Genomic DNA, 24843 nt, shown 5'->3' on the forward strand with positions numbered 1-24843 from the left:
TTCGTCAGAGGCCAAGAAGATCTTTCTCTTACAAAAGAAGACTATTAGAATAATAAAGGGGATGAAACATAGAGAGTCATGTAGGCCAGCATTTATAAAGTTAAATATATTAACATTGGTGTCTCAGTATATTTTATCTTCGATGACTTTTAGGATAAATAACTTGGAATATTTTACTTTTAATTATTCAATTTATGAGAGACCAACAAGACACGAAAGAAATTTACATGTCCTACAATCACATCTCACAATGAGGCAGAAAGGGGTCCATTGCATGAGTATAAAAATATTTAACAGTCTGCCTGGATATTTAGCTAATTCAGTACATGATAAAAAACAGTTTATAAATGAAATAAGAGATGCCCTAATACATAATCCGTCATATTCCATTGATGAATTTTTGCTCTTCTGTCTGGATCAACAGCTAAGGAATAGAAGGGGGAGGGCATGCTGACTGATGGATGTCCCACAGTAGGCATTAATATAGACATTAAGTGTAAGTGTAAGTTAAGGAAGGAGAATTATTATGTATTGCTAATTATCTTGTTGGTATAATTGTATGTGTAACATTGTATCTATTTGATGTATTCAGTTTCGATTTTAACTATGGCTGAATTGATGTTTCTGCAATTTTATCTGTGATTGTCTTGTGACTGTTGTTTGACAAGTTTTATATTCAGTGCCAGTTGCACACTTATGAATACTCTGAAACGCTGATGGATGTATGTATGTATGTAATACCCTGGTATCCTTGATCTCGTTCGTGTAAGAAAAAAATACAGAATAGGGCAGTGGGCATCCCTATAACATGTACTAATATTAAAATCTGCAAGTTAATTATTCTTGAAATATATGTTTACAAGTGATTAGAACTAGGATTTTTCCCCAAACAAGAGAAACTCGGCTGTACTATAGAAACAATGATCAAGTGGGAATGTTTTCAAAGTCTTTTTAAACTTGTATAGTACTGGTATCTCTTTAATATATTGCGGCAACTGATTTAACATACGAAGTCCAGTATTTGTTTTTGTATATACTCATATTACATGGCTGAAGGTCACAGGTTCAGGTCCCGATGAGGTCATTGGATTTTTTCAACTGACCTAATCCTTCCAGCCGCACTATGGCCCTGGGGTTCACCCAGTCTCTAACAGAAATGAGTACCAGGAATTAATTAAATAATTTTCCTGGGGCTGGCGGCTGGCGCATAAGGCTGACAACCATACTGCCATCTTTGAGTGGATTGTCTAGATAATGTGGGACCCTCAATGTCTCACAGTCCTATAGGTCTTCACGGTCTGTTACAGGGATAGCTTTACTTACTTTTTTTACATATTACATGGCACTGTGAACAAGTCATCTTTTCTCCTTGTATTGTGTGAGTGTATTCCTGAATTGGTTATGAAAACATTCAAGTTGGTTTTTATGTAAACTAGAATTTCATATATATACAGACATGGTAAAGGTAATATATGTAACGATTTAAAATATTGTTTACAACTTATAGTTTTTGGGATTTGTATCATACCTTTAATAGCTCTCTTCTGCAACCTAAAGATCAATTTTGCATTTCCTGAATTGCCCCAAAATATCAATCAATATAACAACAAGGATTGAAAATAAGCATAATATAAGGTGCGAACAGTTTCTAACCCTGATACTCTTTTGACTACTCATAAGACAAAACATATTTTACATAATTTATTTGCTAGTTGTTGAGTATGTGCAGTCCACCTTAGATTCTTATCTAACCAAATTCCCAAAAATTCTTGAGGATACCAGCACTATGCTTATCTATAAGAAATCTTTACTTAGCTTTACTGTGGGCCTCCTTTGTTTGGTTGACATATGAACTTCCTGTTGTTGAACTCTTTCAAAGAGCACTGCACAGTTAAAGGATGGGTCTGCTGAAGTTTTCTCTGTTTCGTTCCCCTGGGTTTTTGCAGCCTCTTCATGGATAGTGTCTTCTTTGTATTCTAGTTGAATAGCCTCTTCATGGACTGTGTCTTCTTCGTATTTTAGTGGAATAGCGTTAACTTGGAAAGCTTTAACCACTGTCCCAAACTTTCGTTGAACCAATTCTGCTATTTGCTGGCACATTTTTTCTTTTCCTTTATAGTTCATGTGCAGTCCATGTCTTTTAAAATGTTGTCTGTCAAGATTTAGACTACTAATTGACACCTGTTTATATAATTTCAGTCTTGGCTAGAAGTCTGCAAATAGTTCAATCTCTTTGTTTACACATGACCAGTCGACTAAATCATGTCTGTGTAGTGCTTTCATGACTATGATGTTGGTGTGGCTGGTTCTTTTTACAAAGTTAATTATGTTTTTTAATCCTTTGCATTATTTTTACTGATGTCATTGGATCCAGCACAGACTACTACAATATCATCCTTTGACATGTCTTTATCAATATTTGTACCTATAATATCCCACTGACATCAAATTCACTATTTAAATTCGGCTTCAATAATTCTGCACAACCTCTTGTTTGACTGCCCCCAAGTAGCAGGACTCTGTGTCTCTTAGATTTTTTCTTTTTCCTTTATACTGTTTTCAGTATATTCATTATACTTTTGTTCTGTTTTTTAAATTGTTATTCGCAATTACAACTTTACTATTACCTTTCATTTTATCAGATTCATTACAAACTTTTTGGGCATTTGGTGCACCATCACTATTTTGTACCTTCCTGTCTCTCCATTGCGTATATACCCATTGATGATGGTATGCGACAGCATTCGATGTCACGTTTATGATAACTCCCATTCCCATATTCCATGTTGATTGTTGTTGCCTCCTGTTGAATAGAATGTTGATTGTGTTGATATTTATATTGTTTACACATATACTGTTGGTTGGAATTCTTCAGATTATTGGCACTGGGATTGGTCAAGTTCATTCTTCTAACATCACGAGATAATAATTAATCACTTCATAATGGATAATCAGAAAGATTTGATAGCACTGCAAGTCTATTAGTAGTCATTACTGGGTCAGTAGATTGTGGGATTACAGTTCTTCCTACTTTATCACATTCTAATACTTTTAGGTTGAACAGTATACCATGTGGTGGGTAATAATGTTTCACCGTAGGCTGGTACAGAATGTGGTCTAACCTCACTCTCTGTATGAGTCATATTAGATTCAGCATATAAAAGTTTAATAGCCAATTGCAGCGAACTTAACTCAGACAGTGTCGCTTGTAATCGTTCTTCCAAGTATATACACTTAAGAAAAGTATTGAAACAAAGCTTGTCATTAATATACGAATCTTTACCGGATCGATATAGGTTCAAAGAAACAGCATCAGCCATGTTGATAGGTGAGTATGTACCAGTGTATAAGACTAATCCATGGATCAGGAATTCAGAAACCCCTTTAATAATGTGGTTACTACAGTAGTAACAAGTCGACATAATGTATATAAATATGAAATGGAAAAATGCATGCCCTAAATGTACCCACTGTATTTGCTTATTCAGATGAGAATCCTTTATCTTCCTGAACACTTTCAGTAAAATTAAATATTGCAATGTATTGAACTGTAATTTTATATGGGAAGTTTGACCTCACTTGAAGGATGAAATGGATAGATTTTATCCGAGATTTAATTAGAGAATCGATTAATGTAATGTTGATTCCTTTGCATAGTGTGATTGGTCAGCAGCTATTAGGAATGTGATGATGCTTGAATAATGAATTAATGCATTCATTCATTCATGCTTGAATAAGCAACGAAGATCAATACTTTTTATGTAATGGGGTCATGTATTCCAGGCTATTGGACATCTGGTGATGTGTATGCATGGCTGAAATCCGTGACGACAGTGCATTGGATAGCCCTGCATTTGAAGTTCGGTTTATAGGGGAGTCAAAGGTATTTGTTCAATTGTATTTTGTTACTTCTTTAAATCTGAGAAGCAAGTGTGATGATATAGTGAAATACAATGGACATAAATTATGTCTGAGTTAAAAACTTGAATTCTGCAAATACAGTGTACAGTCTATAAACAGTAAATAATTGTATGGTTTGGAAAGTATTAACCCAAGATATTTGTGGCCTGCTTCTTGGTAGCTACTTGCTTATTGTACTGTTTTACCCTGAAGATGGAGGCAGTATGTTTTTCTGAAACATCACTGAACTTTTACCAGTCTATGTGGTATTTCATCCCAGGAGATAGTACTCTTCATAGTCGCTACTATAAAGGTAAAAGAAAGGTAAAGTTATCCCTGAGCTAAATTATTAAGCACCATGCCAAGAAGAGAGCTCTGATAACTCAGTTGGTATAGTGACTTGGCTGTGGGCTGGATGGCTGAGGATTCAGGGTTGCAGGGGCAAGAGATTTTCATCTCTCTGTAATGTCCAGACTTGCTCGGAGGGCCACCCAGTCTCCTACACAATGGGTACAGAGGCTTCTTTTCCTGGAAGTAAAGTGGCAGGAACATGAAGCTGACCACGTCTTCTAGTACTGAGATTAAGAATGGTGGAGCTATACCTCCATAGTCACTTCTATTAGAACCTCACATTCATGTACATGTACAGTAAATTCCTTGTAATCATGCACAGAAGTTGACATTTGGTGAAGGTAAAGGTAAAATTATCTCTGTGTTTAATTAAGCAAAGTTCATGGAGGTGTGTGGTGGAATGGAGGTATAGTTCCACCATTCTTGACCATGGCACTACATAGAGGTGAGTGGGCAACTTCGTACCCTGGTTGTTTTACTGCCAGGGAAAGAACCCCCAGCAACCATTGGATAGGAGGTTCTGTGGGAGTTGAGAATTGGACTGTCTAGAATTGTGTGGTAGGAGCAGTAGATACGTATCTCATTAAGTCCCCCAGGGTTCTGCTGGATGAACAAGAATGGTTGGCACCATTTCATATTGGTATTTAACTCTTGATATATATTTTGAACCAGATAGTGAAAAGGTTCAGCATTCATGAGCTAGAAAATATACTTTTGTTCAGAAATCTTATAGTTGATGTGTTGTGTTTGAACAGGGCAAAGGTTTGTTTGCTGTGAAGCCCTTCAAAGCAGGTGATGTTATATTTGAGGAGAGACCCTTGGTTTGCTGTCAGTTTGCATGGAATGCTGCATATGGTTATCTAGCATGTGATTTTTGTATGAGGTGAGAATTATAAATAATGGTTGGATTAGAGTTTGGCATATACAGTTTCATTCAGTGAAGAACTTAAACTTTTAATGGTATTTAATCTTCTCTGGTTCTTTGGGTAGAATTTAAGGGTCAAATGCAAAAAACATATTGCTCGTTCTGCCAAAATTTAGTTTTACTTTGTTTAATATGTATAGAGAATGATTGAATATATTGATGGTAGAACAGTGTGGCTCAAGTGACCAGTTACATGTTACTCTGAAAGTTGAGACATGCCATGGTATGGTTTAAAATTAGTTTTTAAACATATTTTTATTGTTTTCCTAAAGTTTCTTAAAATAGAGCTACATCCTTTTTACAGTGGACCCATTAGTTGCTATTGATAGGTATGTTCATTTACCAGTTTTGAGGGGACGAGTAAAGTTCTTCCTGTGTTCAAGCACCATGCTGTGAAGATATGTTTTTCCAAAATCTTGGAAATTTGTTACAATGGTAACATTCATAGGAACACAAGGAGGAGTCAGAATGGGACTGTTATTATAAATTACAAACAGTTTTGGGATGCCATTACAAAGTGGCTCCTTATTTTGACAGAACAAAATGAATAGAGTATTTTGTATCAGTTTTGTGCACTTTTGATACATGTGGTCATGTGTTTTATGGGATTTGATAATATGTTTTCACCACTTTAAACATGGCAAATTTTCAGTTTAATTAATAACTTTGTGAAGTCTCCTTAACTTCGTTTCAGAACTTTCTCTGGTCTTTGGGATAGATTGTTTGTGAACATTATTGAAAGTAATAAATTGCACAATATTTTGTGTTAAACTCCACTCCATCTATTTTAGAGTTATACTGAGGTCCTGGGAAGAAGTATTGTGGATAGGGGGTGAGAGCACTTCAGTCTTCTCCCCTTCTGTGGTCTAGTGTTTTGTCTCCAGCCCATTCTGGTTTGTATCAACCAGTCCAGTGCACTTGTCACTAGTGAAGATTCTTGTGTGGTTGTCACCACCAACATCACTTTAAGCAGAATTTCTGAACTGCTGGAAGGGAATACAGAACAGTATGTTGGCAGAATGTGGAGTTGTATGATCCATGAAACTTCTTTCTGTGGACCCAGTAAAATGTAACTATTGCATTTTGAATGTAATAATTAATATTGATTAATGTTTGATGTGATATTAAATGCCAATTTGAGAGGTTGTTAATGACTAATATTTGCATGTTGTGAATGTTACACATGTCTTAAAATGAAACCTTGATAGCATGTGTGACAGTTTTATTCATGTAGTAGTCATCAGGCACTTATGCAGCTAAAATTTCTTCCATTTTTGGATGTCACTGTGTTGTGGTAAGTTGTTTTTCTCCACCCCTTGAAACACTGGCAGAATAGACCACCACAGTATAGTGTCGTCAATCAGTAATGAAAGCAGGATTATTTTTATTCATGTCTATGCATATTTAACAATAATAGATGGGAGGATTACTTAAATACTTATTTACTCATTGAGCTGAGCCCTTCATGAGGAGCTGCCAATTCTGCAGCTACCCAAGAATTTCCCAGCATTTTATGGAACCAGAATGTTCATTACCGTGTTCACAAGAGCCCTCCACTGGTCCCTATCCTGAGCCAGATCAATCCAGTCCATACCATCCCATCCCATCCTATCTCTCTAAGAACCGTTTTAATATTGTCCACCCACTTACGCCTTGGTCTTCCCAATGGTTTCTTTCCTCCTGGCCTTCCCAACAATATCCTATATGAATTCCTCGTCTTCCCCATTCATGCTACATGCCCTGCCCACTTCATCCTCCTTGACTTGATCGTTCTAATTGTACTTGGAGGAGAGTACAAGTTATGAAGCTCCTCATTATGCAGTTTTCTCCAACCTCCTGTCACTTCATCTGTAATAAATGGGAGGGTACTTAAATGAAATACAGTAAGAGTATACAACCGCTTTATTAACCGTCACAACACAACAAATATCAAGATCAGCGCCCAGCTACGGCTCTGCTACATGTTTCGGCTATCATAACCATCATCAGGCAAATACATGGTTAACATATATACACCACTGAACTGCAGTACTGTTAAACTGGATACAGTACTATTAATCATATAAAACACTTGACGTAAAAAATACAATAAATCAGATTATATAAAACAGAAGTTATAGTATAAAACGAGAATAAAATTTTAATTGATGTTTTATAACATCGAATCAGTCATTGGTTTTGTAATTTTGTGCGTTCCCATGGACAAATTGGAATATTCTATATTTTCTTTCTGTATATAAGATTGTATAGGAGGCTCGTGATGTAGATGTAGTAAATTCATGTTAACTGTTTAGTCGGTGCCTCATCTTACAAAGTATTGTCCGTACTATAGGGAAAGTAAACAACGAAAGAGTATGTTTTATTTGGATTGATGTGGATTGCATAGGCCACTTGAGGGAGCTGAGGAAAATGTACGAAGACTTACAGGCAAGAAGGATATTGTGTTGCCATATCCCCACTGCTGTCCAACAAACAGGAACTCCCACACTCAGTGTCCATCATGTGGGGTAAGGTGATATTTTATGTGTGTTTGCTTGTTCAAATTAAAATTGAGATTTAACCTTGTGATCTTCTTGGCTTGGATACTATGCAGTCTGTCAGATGAGCAGCACGTGCCCCTGAAACATATCTGAGGCAGTTAGTTGCAGTTTCATGCTGCATCAACCTGGGTTCAGTACAAGGTCAGTTTATGTGGGCTTTGTGGTGGACAAAATGGCACTGGGACAGTTTTTCTCCCAGTACTTCAGTATGCCCTGGCAGTTGTCATTCCATGATATGCTTCATTTCTTTCATCTTTTATTGGGCTGGTACATTGTGAGCTGGAATAGTGCAGTCTGTATAGCAACTGGCTACATTCTGGATGACCGAGGGGTTGGAGTTTGAGTCCCGGTATGGTTTAGAATTTTCTCTTCTCCATGTCATCCAGACCGGCTCTGGGGCACACCTAGCCTCCTATCCAATGAGCACCAGGTGCTCTTGCCCCCGGGGGTAAAGGCGGCCGGGGCGTGAAGGTGACCACTCACGTACAGCTACTGCCAAGGTCAAGAAAATGTGGGTCTATACATCCGCTCCCACATACGCCTTCATGGCATAGTGCTTAATTAGTTAAGCACAGGGACAACTTTACCTTTTTGTACAATGGGCCATTTACAGTGTTAAGGTATTCAGTCCCACCCCACACTGAGAATGTAATTAAGAAAGAGGTATTCATCTACCAGACTTTATGGTGTCATAAGTCATAAGACTACAATATGAATTTTTGTCACAGAAAACCACAAATCTTATAGAATTTGATGAGCACTGTCGTCTGTAATATGACGACATGTAGTCCACTAGAAGTTAACTGACATTTCAGAGGAACATATTGCCTCTGTCTTCAAGACAAAAGAATAAACTGAGCAAGAAACCAGCGTGGAAGCAGGCGGCAAGCAAAGCTTATAAAATTTAATTTTGTTTATATAATTAATGCATTCATATACTTTGAGGAGATTTAATTTAATTTTGATTATATAATTAATGTATTCATATACATGGTGGGGCGCAGAAACTTCCTTTTTTTGAAGGCGAATAAAAGAAAAATTATTGCTGATAGACAAAATTTATTTTTAGCTAATGAAGGAACATACTTTAAAGTTTTAAATCATGTAGTTTTAAACAAAATATCTTGAAGGTGGTGCCCACCATTCTCTATGCACTGATGCAACCGTTTTCTGAAGTTCCCCTCTGCACGTTCCAACATGTCCACCAGAATCTGGGCTACTTCCTGCCGAATAACATTCTTCAGCTGAAGCAGGTTTGTGGGGCGATGTTTAAAAACCTCTGCCTTGAGGTATCCCCATAAAAAATAAATTACAGGGCGTTAGATCAGGTGAGTGTGCTGCCCATGGGATGTCACCTCGAAGCAAGATGAGCCATCCGGGGAACTTTGCCCTCAAAACTGTCATTGAAGCTCCTGCTGTATGGGCTGTAGCACCATCCTGTTGGAACCAGGCATTTCCTAGATGCATTTCTTCAAGCGCTGGTTCAAAAAAATTTTTAATCATGTCCACATACTGCTGTGAATTGAGATGATTGTCTTCTTAAGAAAAAGGGCCAATAACTCCAGCTCTCGACAACGCACACCTTACTGTCACCTTATCGCTGTGAAGTGGCCTCTTATGGAGCTCTCTGGGATCGTTACCACTCCAATAGCGCATATTCTGCTTGTTGACATATGTAAATGTGCCTCATCACTAAAGAAAACAAGTGCATCAGGGCGTAAAGTTTCCAATGATGTTTCGTACGCCATTATTCGGTTCTGTAAATCACGTGGTGACAATTCTTGAACAATAACCATCTTATAGGGCTGGAAATGAAGATGTTCATGAAGAATTCGGCACATTGAATGATTGGCTATGTCTAGGGCGACTGCATGTTTGCGAGCAGAGCATCTTGGATATCTCAAAATCGACTGTCAAACTGCCTCCACATTTTCTGGCGTTGTAACGGTCCGTTGTCGTCCTGATGATTTTCTCACCACACTCANCCACACTCCCAGTTGTCCTAAAGTTCTCTACCCACAAAACAATCGATTTCCGGTTGGGAACCGGACCTATGGGCTTAATTCCAAAGTGAGTACAGAACGCACACTGCACCGCCACGTAGGAATGGCTGTTCGAAAAATAGGCTTCAACAGCAAACGTACGCTGCTCACTTGTCCACCTCATGTTTCCTACTAAGGGGTATTAGACAGAAACTTCCGCAACTGCTCCGTTCGCCGAGCCTATCCCCACTTTTCTGCGACCTTCCTCCCTTCACAATACATCTTCACAAAAAGGAAGTTTCTGCGCCCCACCCTGTACTTTGAGGAGATTTGCATGATAGCAGGTGCTTTTAGCATAGGCCTTTGTTATTCCAGGTGCTGTTGACTAGTTTTTTTCAGTGAAAGAACTCACTTCAAAGTTTTAACAACATTTTTTTATGTTCTCTCCAACAAGTTCATAACGATTAGTGTGACATTTCACATCGTGAATTTCTTTGGAAATTGTGAATTTGTAGTGTTTGCTGATAGCTGAAGAGGAGGCAGCCTGTTTTGTCATATGTAGAATTCTGCCAAGTGAACACAAATGGAGGAATAATCATTCAATGGAGCTGTCTGTCAGTGATGAAGCTTGATATGTTCATTGTGGCCATACATTTTGTTTGTAGGTGGACTCATGATTGAACTTTCATCAAGTTATACAATCATGATAAGAGTGGCTTCATACGTGCTGATATGGTATACAATGTAGTGGTGAATTTTGGATACTTGAATCTCCTATTAATATTAATTTTTGTAGGATTCCAGGTTCTCACAGCAATGGTACTGAAGAGTGCTATCCTCTGGGATGTAATATCACATTGTCAGTTGAAAGTCAAGTGAATAGCTAAGGAAGAAACCAGTGTGATCAATGTTACAGCTCTTGCTTGGCATATTCTTTGACGCTGAAGGTGGAGGCGACATATTCCTCGAAAATACGAGGGTCATACTGAAAGTCATGAGCAACAATTTTTTGTAAAGTAACGTACTTTATTATTGACAAACCAAATACACCACCTCAATCTACAGACCTTTGTTTATTTTTCCACATAATCACCACTTCTTTGTACACATTTCTCCCAGCATTCTGGGAGTTTGAAAATTCCTCTTCTGTAAAATTCCGTTCCAGCCACTGATGCACTGCTTTCTGAATTGCCTCCCTTGTCTCGAAACGTCCACGCAGCTGATCCTTCACAAATCCGAAAAGATGGTAGTCGAAGGGTGCCAGATCAGGGCTGTAGGAGGGGTGTGGAAGAACTTCCACCCCATCTTTGCAGTTGCTTCCAATGTGAGGCGAGCAGCGTGGGGGCAAGCATTGTCATGAAGGATGATGATATTTCATCCCATACGTTTATCATGCAATGCACGACGGAGCTTGTGCAGCATCTGGACATAACAAGCAGCATTGATGGTTTGCCCAGGTTCCAGGAATTCGGCCAGAATAAACCCCTCTGCATCCCAGAAGACTGTGCCCATCACCTTCGCAGCTGATGGCACTGTCTTTGCCTTCTTTTTTGATGGAGAATGCAAATGATGCCATTCCATACTCTGCCGTTTCGTTTCAGGCTTGAAATGGTGAAACCAGCTTTTGTCACCTGTCACAATACAGAGCAAAAAATCGTCGCCTTCGTGTCGATATCTCTGCAGCAGTTCTGAGGTGATGGCTTTTCACTGACCTTTCTGGTCTTCGGTCAATAACCGCTGGACCCACCAAGCACAAACTTTCCTATAGCCCAAGCTTTCAATCATCTCCTGTACTGTACTATGCCCAATTCCAAGTTTTCGGGCTATTGTGTCCACAGTCACACACCTGTCAACTTGAGTGATCTCATCCACTCTTTCCTTGTTGCGTTCAGTTGAGGCTGGTTGAGTACGACTGCTCCGAGGCTCATCTTCGGTGCTGGTGTTCCAATCTTTAAAATGTTTTACCCATCTTCGAACACTGCTCGCACCCATGCACACACTGCCATGAGCACGCTGAAGTGTCTGGTGAATTTCTGCAGCAGGGATTTCCTCTTTCATAAGAAATTCGATGACAGCACGCTGGCGAACGACATGTCGTCAGCCATTTTGTTAGGAGTGATACTGGTCACGTGATGCAAGCTATTGACATCACAAGACACTCAAGGTTAACACAACAGCTGGTTGCACCTACCACTGTACTCTCTTTCGTCTGCTGTTCCCAGGTTGCATGCAAAAAATAGTTGCTCATGACTTTCTGTACAACCTATGTATTAGTTGAATTTTCAATGGACTTCATGGCATTGTATTCCAGAAGACAGAGCTGCTTATTTTTCCGTTCATCATTTACCAACTGTTATATGATAGTGGTAGCTAAACACTTATTCATTTTGTTATTCTGTTCAGTTATTTATTTAATGTTTTTATTACTTGTATAGTCAATATTAGCAACATATGAAAACTAAGGCAGGGCTTTGTATGCACTTCACAGCATTTTCTTAATGATACTTTTTCTGTTATTGTGTATGCAGGTATGGTACTGCAGCAGCACCTGTCAAGAGCAAGCTTGGAACCAGTACCACAGGACCCTCTGCCTTCAGTCACATTCACACCATCCTAACCATCCTTTGGAGCAATTGAATGGAGCTTGGAAGTAAGTATTTGGTTGCAACAGCATCATCCTGATGAATTTGTGGTTTTCCTCAGTCTACCCAGATGAATTCATTATACAGGGTGGGGCGCAGAAACTTCCTTTTTGTGAAGACGCATTGTGAAGGGAGGAAGGTCGCAGAAAAGTGGGGATAGGCTCGGTGTACGCAGCAGTCACGGAAGTTTCTGTCTAATACCTCTTAGTAGGAAACATGAGGTGGACAAGTGAGCGGCGTGCGTTTGCTGTTGAAGCTTATTTTTCGAACAGCCATTCCTACGTGGCGGTGCAGCGTGCATTCTGTACTCACTTTGGAATTAAGCCCAGAGGTCCGGTTCCCAACTGGAAATCGATTGTTTTGTGGGTAGAGAACTTTAGGACAACTGGGAGTGTGGTGAAAAAATCATCAGGATGACAGTGGACTGTTACAACACCAGAAAATGTGGAGGCAATTCGACAGTTGATTTTGAGATCTCCAAGACGCTCCGCTCGCAAACATGCAGTCGCCCTAGACATATCCAATTGTTCAATGCACCAAATTCTTCACGAACATCTTCATTTCCATCCCTATAAGATGGTTATTGTGCAAGAATTGTCACCACATGATTTCCAGAACCAAATAATGGTGTACGAAACATTATTGGAAACTTTACGCCCTGATGCACTTGTTTTCTTTAGTGATGAGGCACATTTACACCTATCCAGATATGTCAACAAGCAGAATATGCACTATTGGAGTGGTAACGATCCCAGAGAGCTCCATAAGAGGCCACTTCACAGTAATAAGGTGACAGTATGGTGTGCGTTGTTGAGAGTTGGAGTTATTGGCCCCTTTTTTTTGAAGAGGACAATCATCTCAATTCACAGCGGTATGTGGACATGATTAAAAACATTTTTGAACCAACTCTTGAAGAAATGCATCTAGGAAATGTCTGGTTCCAACAGGATGGTGCCACGGCTCACACAGCCCGAGCTTCGATGACAGTTTTGAGGGCAAAGTTCCCCGGATGGCTCATCTCGCTTTTAGGTGACTACCCCAGACAGCTCTGGGGCCCACAAAACCTCCAATTTAAGGAGTACAGGTGCTCTTTCCTGGAGGCAAAGTGGCAGGGGTTTGGAGCTGACCACTTCCATCTATTGCCGAGGTCAATAATAGTGAAGCTATACATACACTCTCCCATATGTCTTCATGGTATAGTGCTTAACTAATTGAGCACTGGGACAACTTTACCTTTTTTTACCTTTTATAACCATGCTTTCATTTTGTGTTACAGCTGATAAAGTAGCCATCATTTCAACAGGCACAATATTTACCCCCCTTGTGTGTGTGATACTGAGCGACTGCTACTTGTTGGTGAAGTTTAGTGACAACTTTTGCGGATAGAGGATTTCTTATGGTCAGTGTAACGGATCCCCATGGCTGTTAATTTCGGTTTTCTAGACCAGAGCCGCTATTTCCTTGAAATAGCTCCTCAATTATTATCACGAGGCTGAGTGGACCCCATTCCAGACTCACGACTTCTCAGAAAAAAATCTGGTAGCGCCGGGAACCAAACCCGGACCTCTGGATGTGTATCCAGGAACTCTAACCACTAGACAACAGAGGCAGTCAGTATAGTTCGCTTGCGGACTAAAATCACGGAGTTTGTTTGTTTGTTTGTTTTTTTTTGTGTGTGTGTGTGTGTGTGTATGATACAGTCTTATTTTTCTAGAATTTAAAGTCACTTTGGGGTAGCAGCTCAGTAGAACAAGAATGACATTTTTACTTTGCTTAAATTAGTAACTAATTGTCATGACCTTCAGTGAGTCACCTCAACACACATTTACACCTAGTGTAAATGAATGTCAGTTACATTTGTACTTGACCAGATTTCAGGAAACATACAAAATACAGGCAGTGTGAATGGTGAGGGTATTCATGAACATGCAGTCAGTTGCTACATTTTTGACTCTCTTATGGCAGTGGATATCATCATGGACTTAACAGGATGTGATGATGTGTGGCGTGTTACATGTCAGTATTGTGAAGGAACCTGTTGCCCCCCCATCCCTTACCTTGTAGATGGAGGCAGCTGGTGTCTCAGAAACATCGGTGTCATCATCGAAGCTAAACAGCATCATATCCCAAAAGTCTGATCATTATGCAGTCAATCATTCATTGTCTCTTGTTAGGATTCATAGATAGTGAACATGACTATTAGATTTTAGACTTGTAGTTATCTTTAGTATCACTTTGGCTTTCAATGTTCAGCCGTGTTATATGTTGAAGCTGTTCAGTGTTTTAGCATACATTGTAGTCACTATCTTCAGGATGAATCCTGACACAAACAAACAGAAACAAACTCCTTTGTCTGTAATCCGCAACCAAACTATACTGACTGAGCGACTGTCACTTGTTGGCGAAGTTAGTGCCAACTTTTGCGGATAGAGGGTGTCGCGTGGTCAGTGCAGCAGATCCCCACAGCCATTAATTTCAGTTTTCTATACCAGAGTTGATATTTCCTTGAAATAGGTCCTCAATTATCCTCACAAGGCTGAGTGGACCCAATTCCAGAACCACTACTTCTCAGAAAATCTGGTAGCGCCGGGAATCGAACCCGGATCTGTAGCCAGGAACTCTGACCACTATACCAAAGAGGCGGTCACTGAACCCTGACGCAGGACTCAAACACCAAAGGAAAAATAGGTTATGTTCCACATGTATTAGTAGGAATTAGAATGAGGACAAAATTTGGTCACCCCAATGGAATTATTAATCCTGTGACATGTTAAGACATTCTGTTAAGTTGTATACAAAGCTTAGGATGACATCCATATGGTTCATATTGAGTGGCATCTATGTCTGTGTCTGAAGATGGCAGTTTGGGGTAGTTGCAATACCTGTGCTGCTTGTTGCAGACACATGCACTACCCTCCAGAAACTACTTCAGTCATGCTTCTGGCTCGAATGATTGCAACAGTTCAGCAGGCAGAGGACCCAGCCAATGCCTTGCACTTTTTCATGCAGGTAATTTAATTGACAGTTTTCTGTGGGATTACAGTAAGACACGTAGGGATGGTGGGTGTGGATAGGAGTGCAATTTGCAGAGTAAAAGAAAAAAAAAAGTAAAGTAAAGGTACAATATTATATTTAAGCATCCTGTTGCACTCTATACGATAAATGATACAAATTCCGTCCCAAGTGCAAACAATATATATTATATGTCTTTGATCTTGTTCTTTCTACACTACATGTTTCGGCCTCTATCGGCCATCATCAGGTGTATACTCTTAACGTTGCTGCCACACTGAACCCGGTCTAAAATTTAACATTTAAAAACACAATGTCACATTCTTCGTATTATCAACATCTACATCGTTGATATGTGTCTGGTATGTAGATTATGTTGCACACGTCCAATTTTGATGTTCTTGTAGTAGCACTTTAAAAATCTTTAGTTATGATGTTTTTAAAAACTTTTTAAAATTTTCTCTAAATTTTAAATTTAAAATTTAAAATTCTTAGGGTTACACGCCCTATGTCTAAGTGCTTGAGCGGCTAGTTCTTGTTTTCACACTGTACAGGTGTTATTTAATGTAGTCTTCTTGTGTGGGTGCCGCTGCTTGTCTGTACTACGTGTGCTGTCTGCTGTATTGTGTGCAGCACACAATATAGACATATAGACACACAATAGACATATAATATATATTGTTTGCACTTGGGACGGAATTTGTATCATTTAAAGTAAAGGTATCCCTGTAACAGGCCGTGGAGGCCCATAGGGTTGTGAGATGTTGAGGTTCCCACATTTTCTAGACAGTCAGCTCATAGATGGCAGTAAGGTTGTAATCCTTACGCGCTGGCCGACCTTAACCCCCAAGAACATTCCAAGTAGTGAAAGTTAATGTACATTCCTCAGTAGAGGATATTTGTTGGTGGATGGTTATCGGTGGAACAAGCTTTGGAGTCCATTATCCTACTCTTATTAGCCCAGAATAGTTTTAAGGCCTCTGCTCTTGAAATAATTTAAATCATGTACCTTGGAATAAGACAAAATTAGCCTTGAGTAATGGTTATGAGTTGAAGAAGCTGGACGTTGTATTATTAAATTGTGATAATTTAATTACTCTTTGCAGCAACCAGATTATATAGAGGTTTTATTGTAAAGAAAGTTAATCATCATCATCATCATCATCTTTATTAACATCCGTAACTGTTACAAAGTAACACATGGACAAGTCATAACATGTAGTACAATCATTCGGGAATCCTTTGCCCACGGCCTAAAGGGTTCCTAAGTCAACAGAGACATACTCTAATTAAAACTACAATACAGAATACAAGTACACAAATTTTGGATTATTTTAAATATAAATAAGTTAATTTCAAGTTTATTTGCCTTTATGCTTAATCGACCAACTTTAAAAATACTACTTTAAAATCAAGTTACTAAAGTAACCATCACAACCATACTCATCAAGGATAAAAACACATCATCAAATCATCATTAAGGATTTTGAGCAGAGTTTCTCTATTCATCCTGCAGTCCCTCAAAGAGAAACTCCTTCATTGTATAAAATGGATTATCAAGTAAAAATAATTTTAATTTATATTTAAAATCTTTGAATCCATTTAATTTTCTTATTTTCAAAGGCAATCTATTGTAAGCTTTAATACCCATATTTATGACACTTTTTTTAGAGGTAGATGTGCTACAGCTTAGTACATGGAAGTCCTCTTTTCTTCTAGTATTATATTCATATAAATCTGAATTTCTAGTAGTATACAGATTAAATTTCTGAAAGTAGCACAATACCTCAAAGATGTACAGAGAGGTAACAGTTAGGATCTTTAGATCTTTAAAGATTGGTCTGCATGTAGTTCTACTATTTACGCCTTTTATTAATCGAAGTATCCTTTTTTGTATTTTCAGTATTTTACTGCTTTCACACTCTCCCCCCCAAAAAATCAAACCATAACTTATTAAGGACTGAAATTTAGCAAAATAAACATTCCTGAGCGTAGAGAAACTCACTACATCTTTCAAGGATTTTATAATATAACACACCTTATTTAATTTTAGACATAAAGATTGAATATGTGAGCTCCATTTTAAGTTATTTGATATATTAACACCTAAAAATTTAAACTGTGAGGTATAACTAATTTTCATATTTTTGAAGGTGATTACTGGCTCAGACATATAGTATGATTTGTTTAATTGGAACAGCATTGCTTTGGTCTTTTCCGTATTTATAATCAAATTGTTTTTTGAAAACCACGATTCTAACTGGATCATCACCTCTCCTATCTTATCTTGGAGAATATTTATATTTTTATCTGTTACCAATATGTTAGTATCATCTGCAAAAAGGACAACTTCACCGTCAAATATATGATAGGGTAAATCATTTATATAAAGTAAAAACAACAGTGGGCCCAGGATGGAACCCTGGGGTATACCAAATTTTACATTCTTAAATGAGGAATTATACCTCTTCTTACGATATTTATTGTCATTTGAAGTTATTTCGACATACTGAGAACGTAGAGAAAGGTAGGATTTTAACCAAATTATGGCATTCCCTCTTATTCCATAATGCTCCAATTTCTCAAGAAGTATATCATGATCTATAACGTCATAAGCTTTTGAGAGATCAAAGAATATACCTACCACCCCTAACCGCCTATCCAATGCTTCCTGGACCTTTCCAATGAAGGACAGACACGCCGATGTAGTTGATTTATTTTTCTGAAACCCATGTTGATTTTCTGTTAAAATTTTGTATTTTGTAGTAAAAGATACCAGTCTAGAATACATTATTTTTTCCAATATTTTTGAAAATACAGATAAAAGCGCTATCGGTCTATAATTACTAGCTTCTTGTCTGTTCCCTTTTTTATAAACAGGCCTAACTTTTGCAATTTTTAATAAATCTGGAAAAATCCCCTGGTTTAAAGACTCATTAAAAATGAATGTAAGTGGTTTTTTTATACATTGAATACATGCTTTTAATAAAAATTCAGGGACTTCATCAACTCCAGCAGAGGCTTTACCTTTTAATTTAGTTACTACTAACACAATTTCATCTTCAGAAATGGGGAAGAGATACATGGAGTTTGGATTTCGGTCGACTAATAATTGTGGTAATCTATTATTATTTCTATTTCTAGTTTCCTCCACCAGTTCTTCAACTTTATCAATAAAATAAGAGTTTAATGTATTCGCCACCTTCTGCGGGTGTATTATTTTCTTTGAATTGTTTTGTAACCATATATCATGATTTGCCCTACCTGCATTTCCCATTTGTTTATTTATTATCTGCCACATCATCTTAGTTGGATTTGTAGCATCTCGTATTTGATTGTCATTATACCTTTTCTTAGCTTCAGAGATAACTCGTTTATAGATTCTGTGATATCTATTTATATAGTTTAATGAATCCCTTGATAGTGGTAATCTACACTTTAAACTATTTAAAAGCCTCATTTTCTGACATGAGACTCTGATCGCTGTCTTGCCCTCTTTCTGGAGGCATATCAATTAAGATATGTATGCAGATGTATTTATTTTAATGTGAATTTAAAATGCATGCATTAGGGGGAGATGTGTGAAGGATGTTATAAATTATTTGTCTTATATGCTGCTTTCTGTTTTGTAGTAGTTTTATAATGGATCTTTTATAATTGTCTACATATGTAGAAGTAACTTATCTTTTCCTAACTAGTTGTGTGTAGCATTATAGTTCTGCATCTACCAAAACTGGATCAGTTACTTGGAACTGATGTTTGCAGTTCTGTCATCGAACTGTGAATGAGGAGCAGGAGATAGCGCACAAATTGCTGGGAGAGCAGTTCAAAGGACAGATGCAGGTGCTGCAGGAGCTGATGGTTAAGGCACTCTATAGTGACAGTGTACAACAGGTTAAGTTCTGGATTTAAAATTTATTAACCCTCACCAACTGCATGAACATCTTCTGGATTGTTGTTAGTGCTACTCATGTTCTGTGGTTCCATTTTGTATATGCGAAGTCTGATAGGCAAACAACCAGACTGAATTTTTAAAAGGAAAATTATTGCAGTCGTTTAATTAGTATGGCTGTCTTCAGAGTTTCCTAACTTTATACATGCATCAGTGCCAGTGCCATGCCTGGAAATATTGGTTGGTTCCAGTGGCTGCATTTGGGATCATTTAACCCATTTTGCTTCTAGCTTCCCAATAGAGAGCACGCAAGTTCTTGCTTTGTTGCATCTTGAAGAAGTTTGCACTTTTCTTTTGGGAAGCTTTGCCAGGTTTGTTGCTCATTTTGCACTACCCAGGGGACACGTATGACTTAAAGAATCACGGACGCAAGCAACTTTGTCCCCCATGTCTGGAAATATTGCAGGAGATAATTTTTCGCAGGTGCATTCAGTACTGTTGTGACAGTATTCAAGATATCTTCAGGCAGTTCACAATGAGACTCTTTTAACCTTTTGAAAGACAAGTTTCTTCTAAATAATATTTAAAAATTCAGTCACCACAGAAAACACTGTGTATCTCCATTATAAAAAATAGTTGGTTAATGCTGTAGGGAATTTATCACTGTTTATTCTGTAAATTATGTGAGACAAATCCAGTCTGGGAAAAATGCACAGATATTTAATGTTCAGGTGGTGCATATAAAAACTTGTAGAAGGTTAAGGAGATTTTTAGTCCCAGGGTGTGAAGAAGTCACATAGGACTAATTCAGATAAATATGACATATGTTCTGAAACTGGGGTTTGACCAAAAATTGCACCAGTAAAAGTGCTGTGTGGGAAGGCAAATTATTGTGACAGAAAATCCATTTGTCTAGCCAGAAAGTTTGTCTTGTCTGATAAATGCACTGCTGCAAAAAAAAAAAAAATCAATGTAGGTTTTTTTTTTTTTTTTTTTTTTTTTTGAAAAATTTTTNGAACAAATTTGTATTGGTTAATTCATTTGGTACAGAGAATGCAAATCAGCATTTTGATACATGTTTGTGTTTGGTCTGATGACATAGGGCTTTTCAAACATAGAGATTGGTGTTTTATTTTTGGGGCATATGGGAATGCACAGTCTAATCATTATTTTTCCAAAAATGACAGATCAATAAAGAACTCTTAATGTGAGATGACCAAATTCCTTGTATCATCAGTTTTTGATAAACAAAACACTGTGTCAGTAAAGCACTTTCTGCAACCACAGTACAAACTTGACTCCAATAATATCTGACTTAAAGTTGCTGAATCATGTGGTCAGTGATCCAGCATGCACAGTCATCATTTTACTAATTTCTGCACAAGGGAAACTTGATCCTTCTTGAGAAGCTAACAGTCGCTTACCTTGTCAAGAAATTCCTTAGGAAACCCACAGATTCATTACTGTGTTTACAGTAGATTTCAACTGGTCCTTGTCTAGAACCAAATGAAGTCATTCCACACTCTTCAATCCTGTTTATTTAAGATCCGTTCTAGTATAATCCTCCCATTTATGCCCAGGTCTACAATGTAAGTAGTTTTCTTCTTTTCAGGTTTTCTTACTAAAATTTTATATATATTTCTCTTCCTTTATTCATCATAATATTGTATTTGGTGTTGGTGAACTTCAATTTTTAAGAGATCGATAACAGTGTGACAAAACTGTTTTCATGGTGGCACATTTCATTGTTGATTGAGTCTTACCAGGACAGTGGGATGAGTGTGACAGTGAATGGGAATAAATCTTGGAAGGGAGTAATGGTTTTATTATAACAGTATGTATTTCTTGTGAAAAAAAAAAGAAAGTAAGCCTATGGCTCATCCATAAGTCACTTGTGTTAAAATCTTAAAATTCATTTTTTTTTTAATTTCAAATCATTTATCACATCACTGACACACTATACAGTTTTCGAAGCACCTGATGATGACCACATTGGTCAAAACATGTAGTGCACAAGTGACGTGAAAAATATTTAAAATTCCAAAAACATGAATATGAAGATTTTAACACAAGTTTTCACATGAGACTGAAAAAAGATAATGTGCAACAGGATCCTGCGGTACAACAGAATTGTTTCTTTTGTTTTAATATTTAGGTTTTTAAATAAGAGTTGGGAAGGTAAAAGATCTAAAATTGGACAGTAGCAATGATTCCCTAAATTTAATGAGCTCATAACTTCATAATAAATATAATCTTGATTAGTTACTACTGTTTCAGAGTACTTCTGGGGTATTTATTAGCTATCTCTGTGTTACCTGTATCTCTGCTCTGAAATAGTTAAGTATTTACTCATACTAAACTGAAAGGATTGGTGATATGTCCCCCCCCCAAAAAAAAAGAAATATTGTCTTCGTGCTTTTTTGTTCACTATTAGTTTTTATATTCTTATTTTAGTGGCTCTCACCAGATGGATTCCAGTCTCTTATGGCATTAGTGGGAACCAATGGCCAAGGTGTTGGTACGAGCCCGTTTAGTGAGTGGGTGAAGAAGGTGTCTGAACTGGAACTAGCAGCAGATGAGAAACAGCAGCTGGATTCATTCATTGACAAATTGTATGAGGATTTAAATGAAGGTGGGACAGCTTCCACTGGAACTGTTGGACATTTATGACTTTGCATTTCTTGAAGCTTTTTATTATAAAATTGTGACTCATGCCACTGTGATAGTGGAAAATGTTATTACTACATTTTATTGTGGAAGTTTCTGAAAACAGCTACAGTACCAAATTGGGTGTGAGTATTGTGTATATCAAATTTTTGGATGCAGCTAAGGTCCAGTGTACACAGAGGAAGAAATACTTCCAAGCAGTGGTGGTAGCACACTGTCAGAACCCAGTAACATGAGAAAAGATTGGTTTGCTCACTTATTCAAGTGTGCACAGAGTAGTAACCATACATGGTAACTGTAGACAATGAAACACTGGTTTGAGGGACCCGCATTTAATGTTTTCCAGCATTTAAGGTACGTTTTTTGCTTCCAACCAAAGCTTATGTATTATATTCCATGATTTATCGTTTTCTGATTTAAGGGTGTGCTAGCATTTTATGTATGTAACTTTGATTTCCACGTGTTTTGGATATAGTTTTAGCATCGAAGGAAATTTTGGGCATGTTCCAACTTGTGTATGACTACCCTTAATGTAGATCAAGGTCATCATTTGCATGGCATGCAACGCAGTGTGGCTGTCTGTGAGTTCTTTATTTATTCTTTATATCAGGTGGAAGTGTTTACTGTTTGTTCTTTTTGTGTTGCTTTCAAGTGTGATGTGCTTTCAATGTGTGATTTCAAGTGCTTTTCTGGATGTGATTTTGAAGAAATAATCCAACTGTGTCATGTGAAGTGTTTTGTGCTGCCTCTGTCATCATTAAGTAATGCAATTCTACAGAAATCTTTGATTTTTGAAGAGGAAAGTTGGTGTGGGGTATGCTCTGAGAAATAAAAAACTTCAATTTTATTAAGTGAACAAGATTCAGCGACTTGTTTCTGATTTAGCTACATTTAAAAGCCAATTTACGCTCCAACAACCCCATTTAAGATAAAAAGAAATTGTCCCTCAGACAAATCTTGAATTGGAGTTACATTGTTTTTGATGTATTTCTGTGGCATAGTAACAGTAAGGCATATTCATCTGCAGTGACTGTGTCTCTTGATATGAGCACATATTGAAGCCAGCCTAGCAGTTTTATGTTACTGCACATCTTAGTTTCAGTTTGGTGTCTTCCTGTTCAGAATCCTTTTCTGCATACTATATTATGAGAATATTTTCTTGCCACCTCATTCTTAAGTTGGAACCACCATTATATTCTTTACATCAAAATTGTTTCAGGTCAGCTTCAAAGATTTCTTGTGATCCGTATTTTATATCATGTCTGAGAAGTTCTGAAGGTCAATTTCAGTATTGCACAAAACAAGTAGGCGTCATATACGAATCATGTAAACCAAAATAAAATTTACCCATGAGTATTTAGCATATAGTCTTTAATTAACTACATGGAGTAGAGTCCTGCTTATTTTCCCTGTGTAACATGATTTTTTTTTGGTGGTGAGGGATTATTAGCTCTCTGCCCAACCAGAAATCTGGAGAACTAACACTTGTCAACTTTTACATCTGTTTATTCAGTATAGTTGCAGCTACCCTCCATACCTGCAGGCACTTTCCTCCATCTTCGGTCTGAGGACGTGCCATGCCATGCCATGCCATGATGACAAGTAACCCCACTTTACAGGGTTAATGTAGATCCCCAGTACCAAATATAATTAAAACCTCTGGGGTAGTTTCAAAGATTGAACTTTTGGACTTACATTAATAGATACCATCCTGATTATGTGTTTATTTTATAAGCTTTTTGCAGATAATGCATAAAATTTGGAATATTCTATGGTACTGTTTTTTATGAACTTGTTTTTATCCCATTACAGGAACAGTTATGTCTATAATTATATTTTGGTTGATCCACAGAGGTTGGTACTTTCCTTAACAATGAGGGCTCTGCACTGTATGCTTTGCAAAGTGTTTGCAACCACAGCTGTGATCCTAATGCAACACCCACCTTCCCACATAGTAATTTCCAGCTGGCCATGTGTGCTGTGAGAGACATAGCTCCAGGAGATGAGATTCTCATTAGCTACTTAGATGAGTGTGCCTTAGAAAGGAGTCGACATAGCAGGCAGAAGTTACTAAGGTAAATATTTCGTTTGATAATGAAATTAATTTCACTGTTTTTCTGTTGTATCTATATACTTACATACTTACTCATGGAGCTGAGACCTTCTGGAGGATCTGCCAATTCTGCAGCTACTCAAGAATTTCCCAGCATTTCATGGAACCCAAAGGTTCATTACCGTGTTCACAAGAGCACTCCACTGGTCCCTATCCTGTGCCAGATCAATCCAATTCATACCATCCCATCCTGTCTCTCTCAGATCCATTCTAATATTGTCCACCCACCTATGCCTTGGTCTTCCCTGTGGTCTCTTTCCTTCTGGCTTTCCCACCAATGTCCTATATGCATTCCTCGTCTCCCGCATCCATGCTACATGCCCTCCCCACCTCATCCTCCTTGACTTGATCATTCTAATTATAATGTATTTTAGCGTCCTGTTGCACTGATTTTCATCCATGATATGTATGCGGTGGCTGTCTTCTAGTGCACTCAATTTCACCTGTTACTTCATGACATGTTTCGGCAACATAGTGCCATCATCAGGTGCTTTACTTACGCTAAGCTATTACATTGCTTGCCATTATATGTCTTTGTAAAATTATTTAAAAAGTACATATTCGTCAGTTATAATAAATTTTTATACACTAAAACTTGTTAAGGTTATTCATCTTATGCGTCTTAATTCAATCTCGCGTATGGTTCTTCCACTATGGGAGTCATTTTTCTTATATTCTGTGTATACCGTGTCTAGTGATGTGTGCTCCCTTTATGGCTGCGAGTGTTGTACTGAACAGTACAACACTCGCAGCCAGGCTACTTCTCCAAATGTGAAGAACTGGTTTTCAACGTCATTTGATTTTAGGGAAGGATAACAG

The 24843-nt window shown here is 37.8% G+C and overlaps 1 protein-coding gene across 3 annotated transcripts in view; it reads left to right on the top strand.

Annotated features, from left to right (window-relative positions):
• The window catches only part of LOC111872878 (SET and MYND domain-containing protein 5), a gene marked incomplete at its 3' end in the record, with an annotated part of 26844 nt that extends 2858 nt beyond the window's left edge, over positions 1-23986 (top strand). For all 3 annotated transcript variants that reach the window (XM_023867131.2, XM_033754867.1, XM_023867132.2), the window contains 8 exon segments: positions 3784-3883; positions 5007-5134; positions 7563-7683; positions 12227-12348; positions 15241-15349; positions 19118-19246; positions 21699-21876; positions 23764-23986. In XM_023867131.2, the coding sequence (XP_023722899.2) occupies positions 3812-3883; positions 5007-5134; positions 7563-7683; positions 12227-12348; positions 15241-15349; positions 19118-19246; positions 21699-21876; positions 23764-23986 (1082 nt within the window).
• Between the last annotated feature and the right edge of the window lie 857 nt (positions 23987-24843).

This window comes from Cryptotermes secundus, unplaced genomic scaffold (assembly GCF_002891405.2).
Source record: "Cryptotermes secundus unplaced genomic scaffold, Csec_1.0 scaffold371, whole genome shotgun sequence".
In the NCBI taxonomy this organism is placed as follows: domain Eukaryota; kingdom Metazoa; phylum Arthropoda; class Insecta; order Blattodea; family Kalotermitidae; genus Cryptotermes; species Cryptotermes secundus.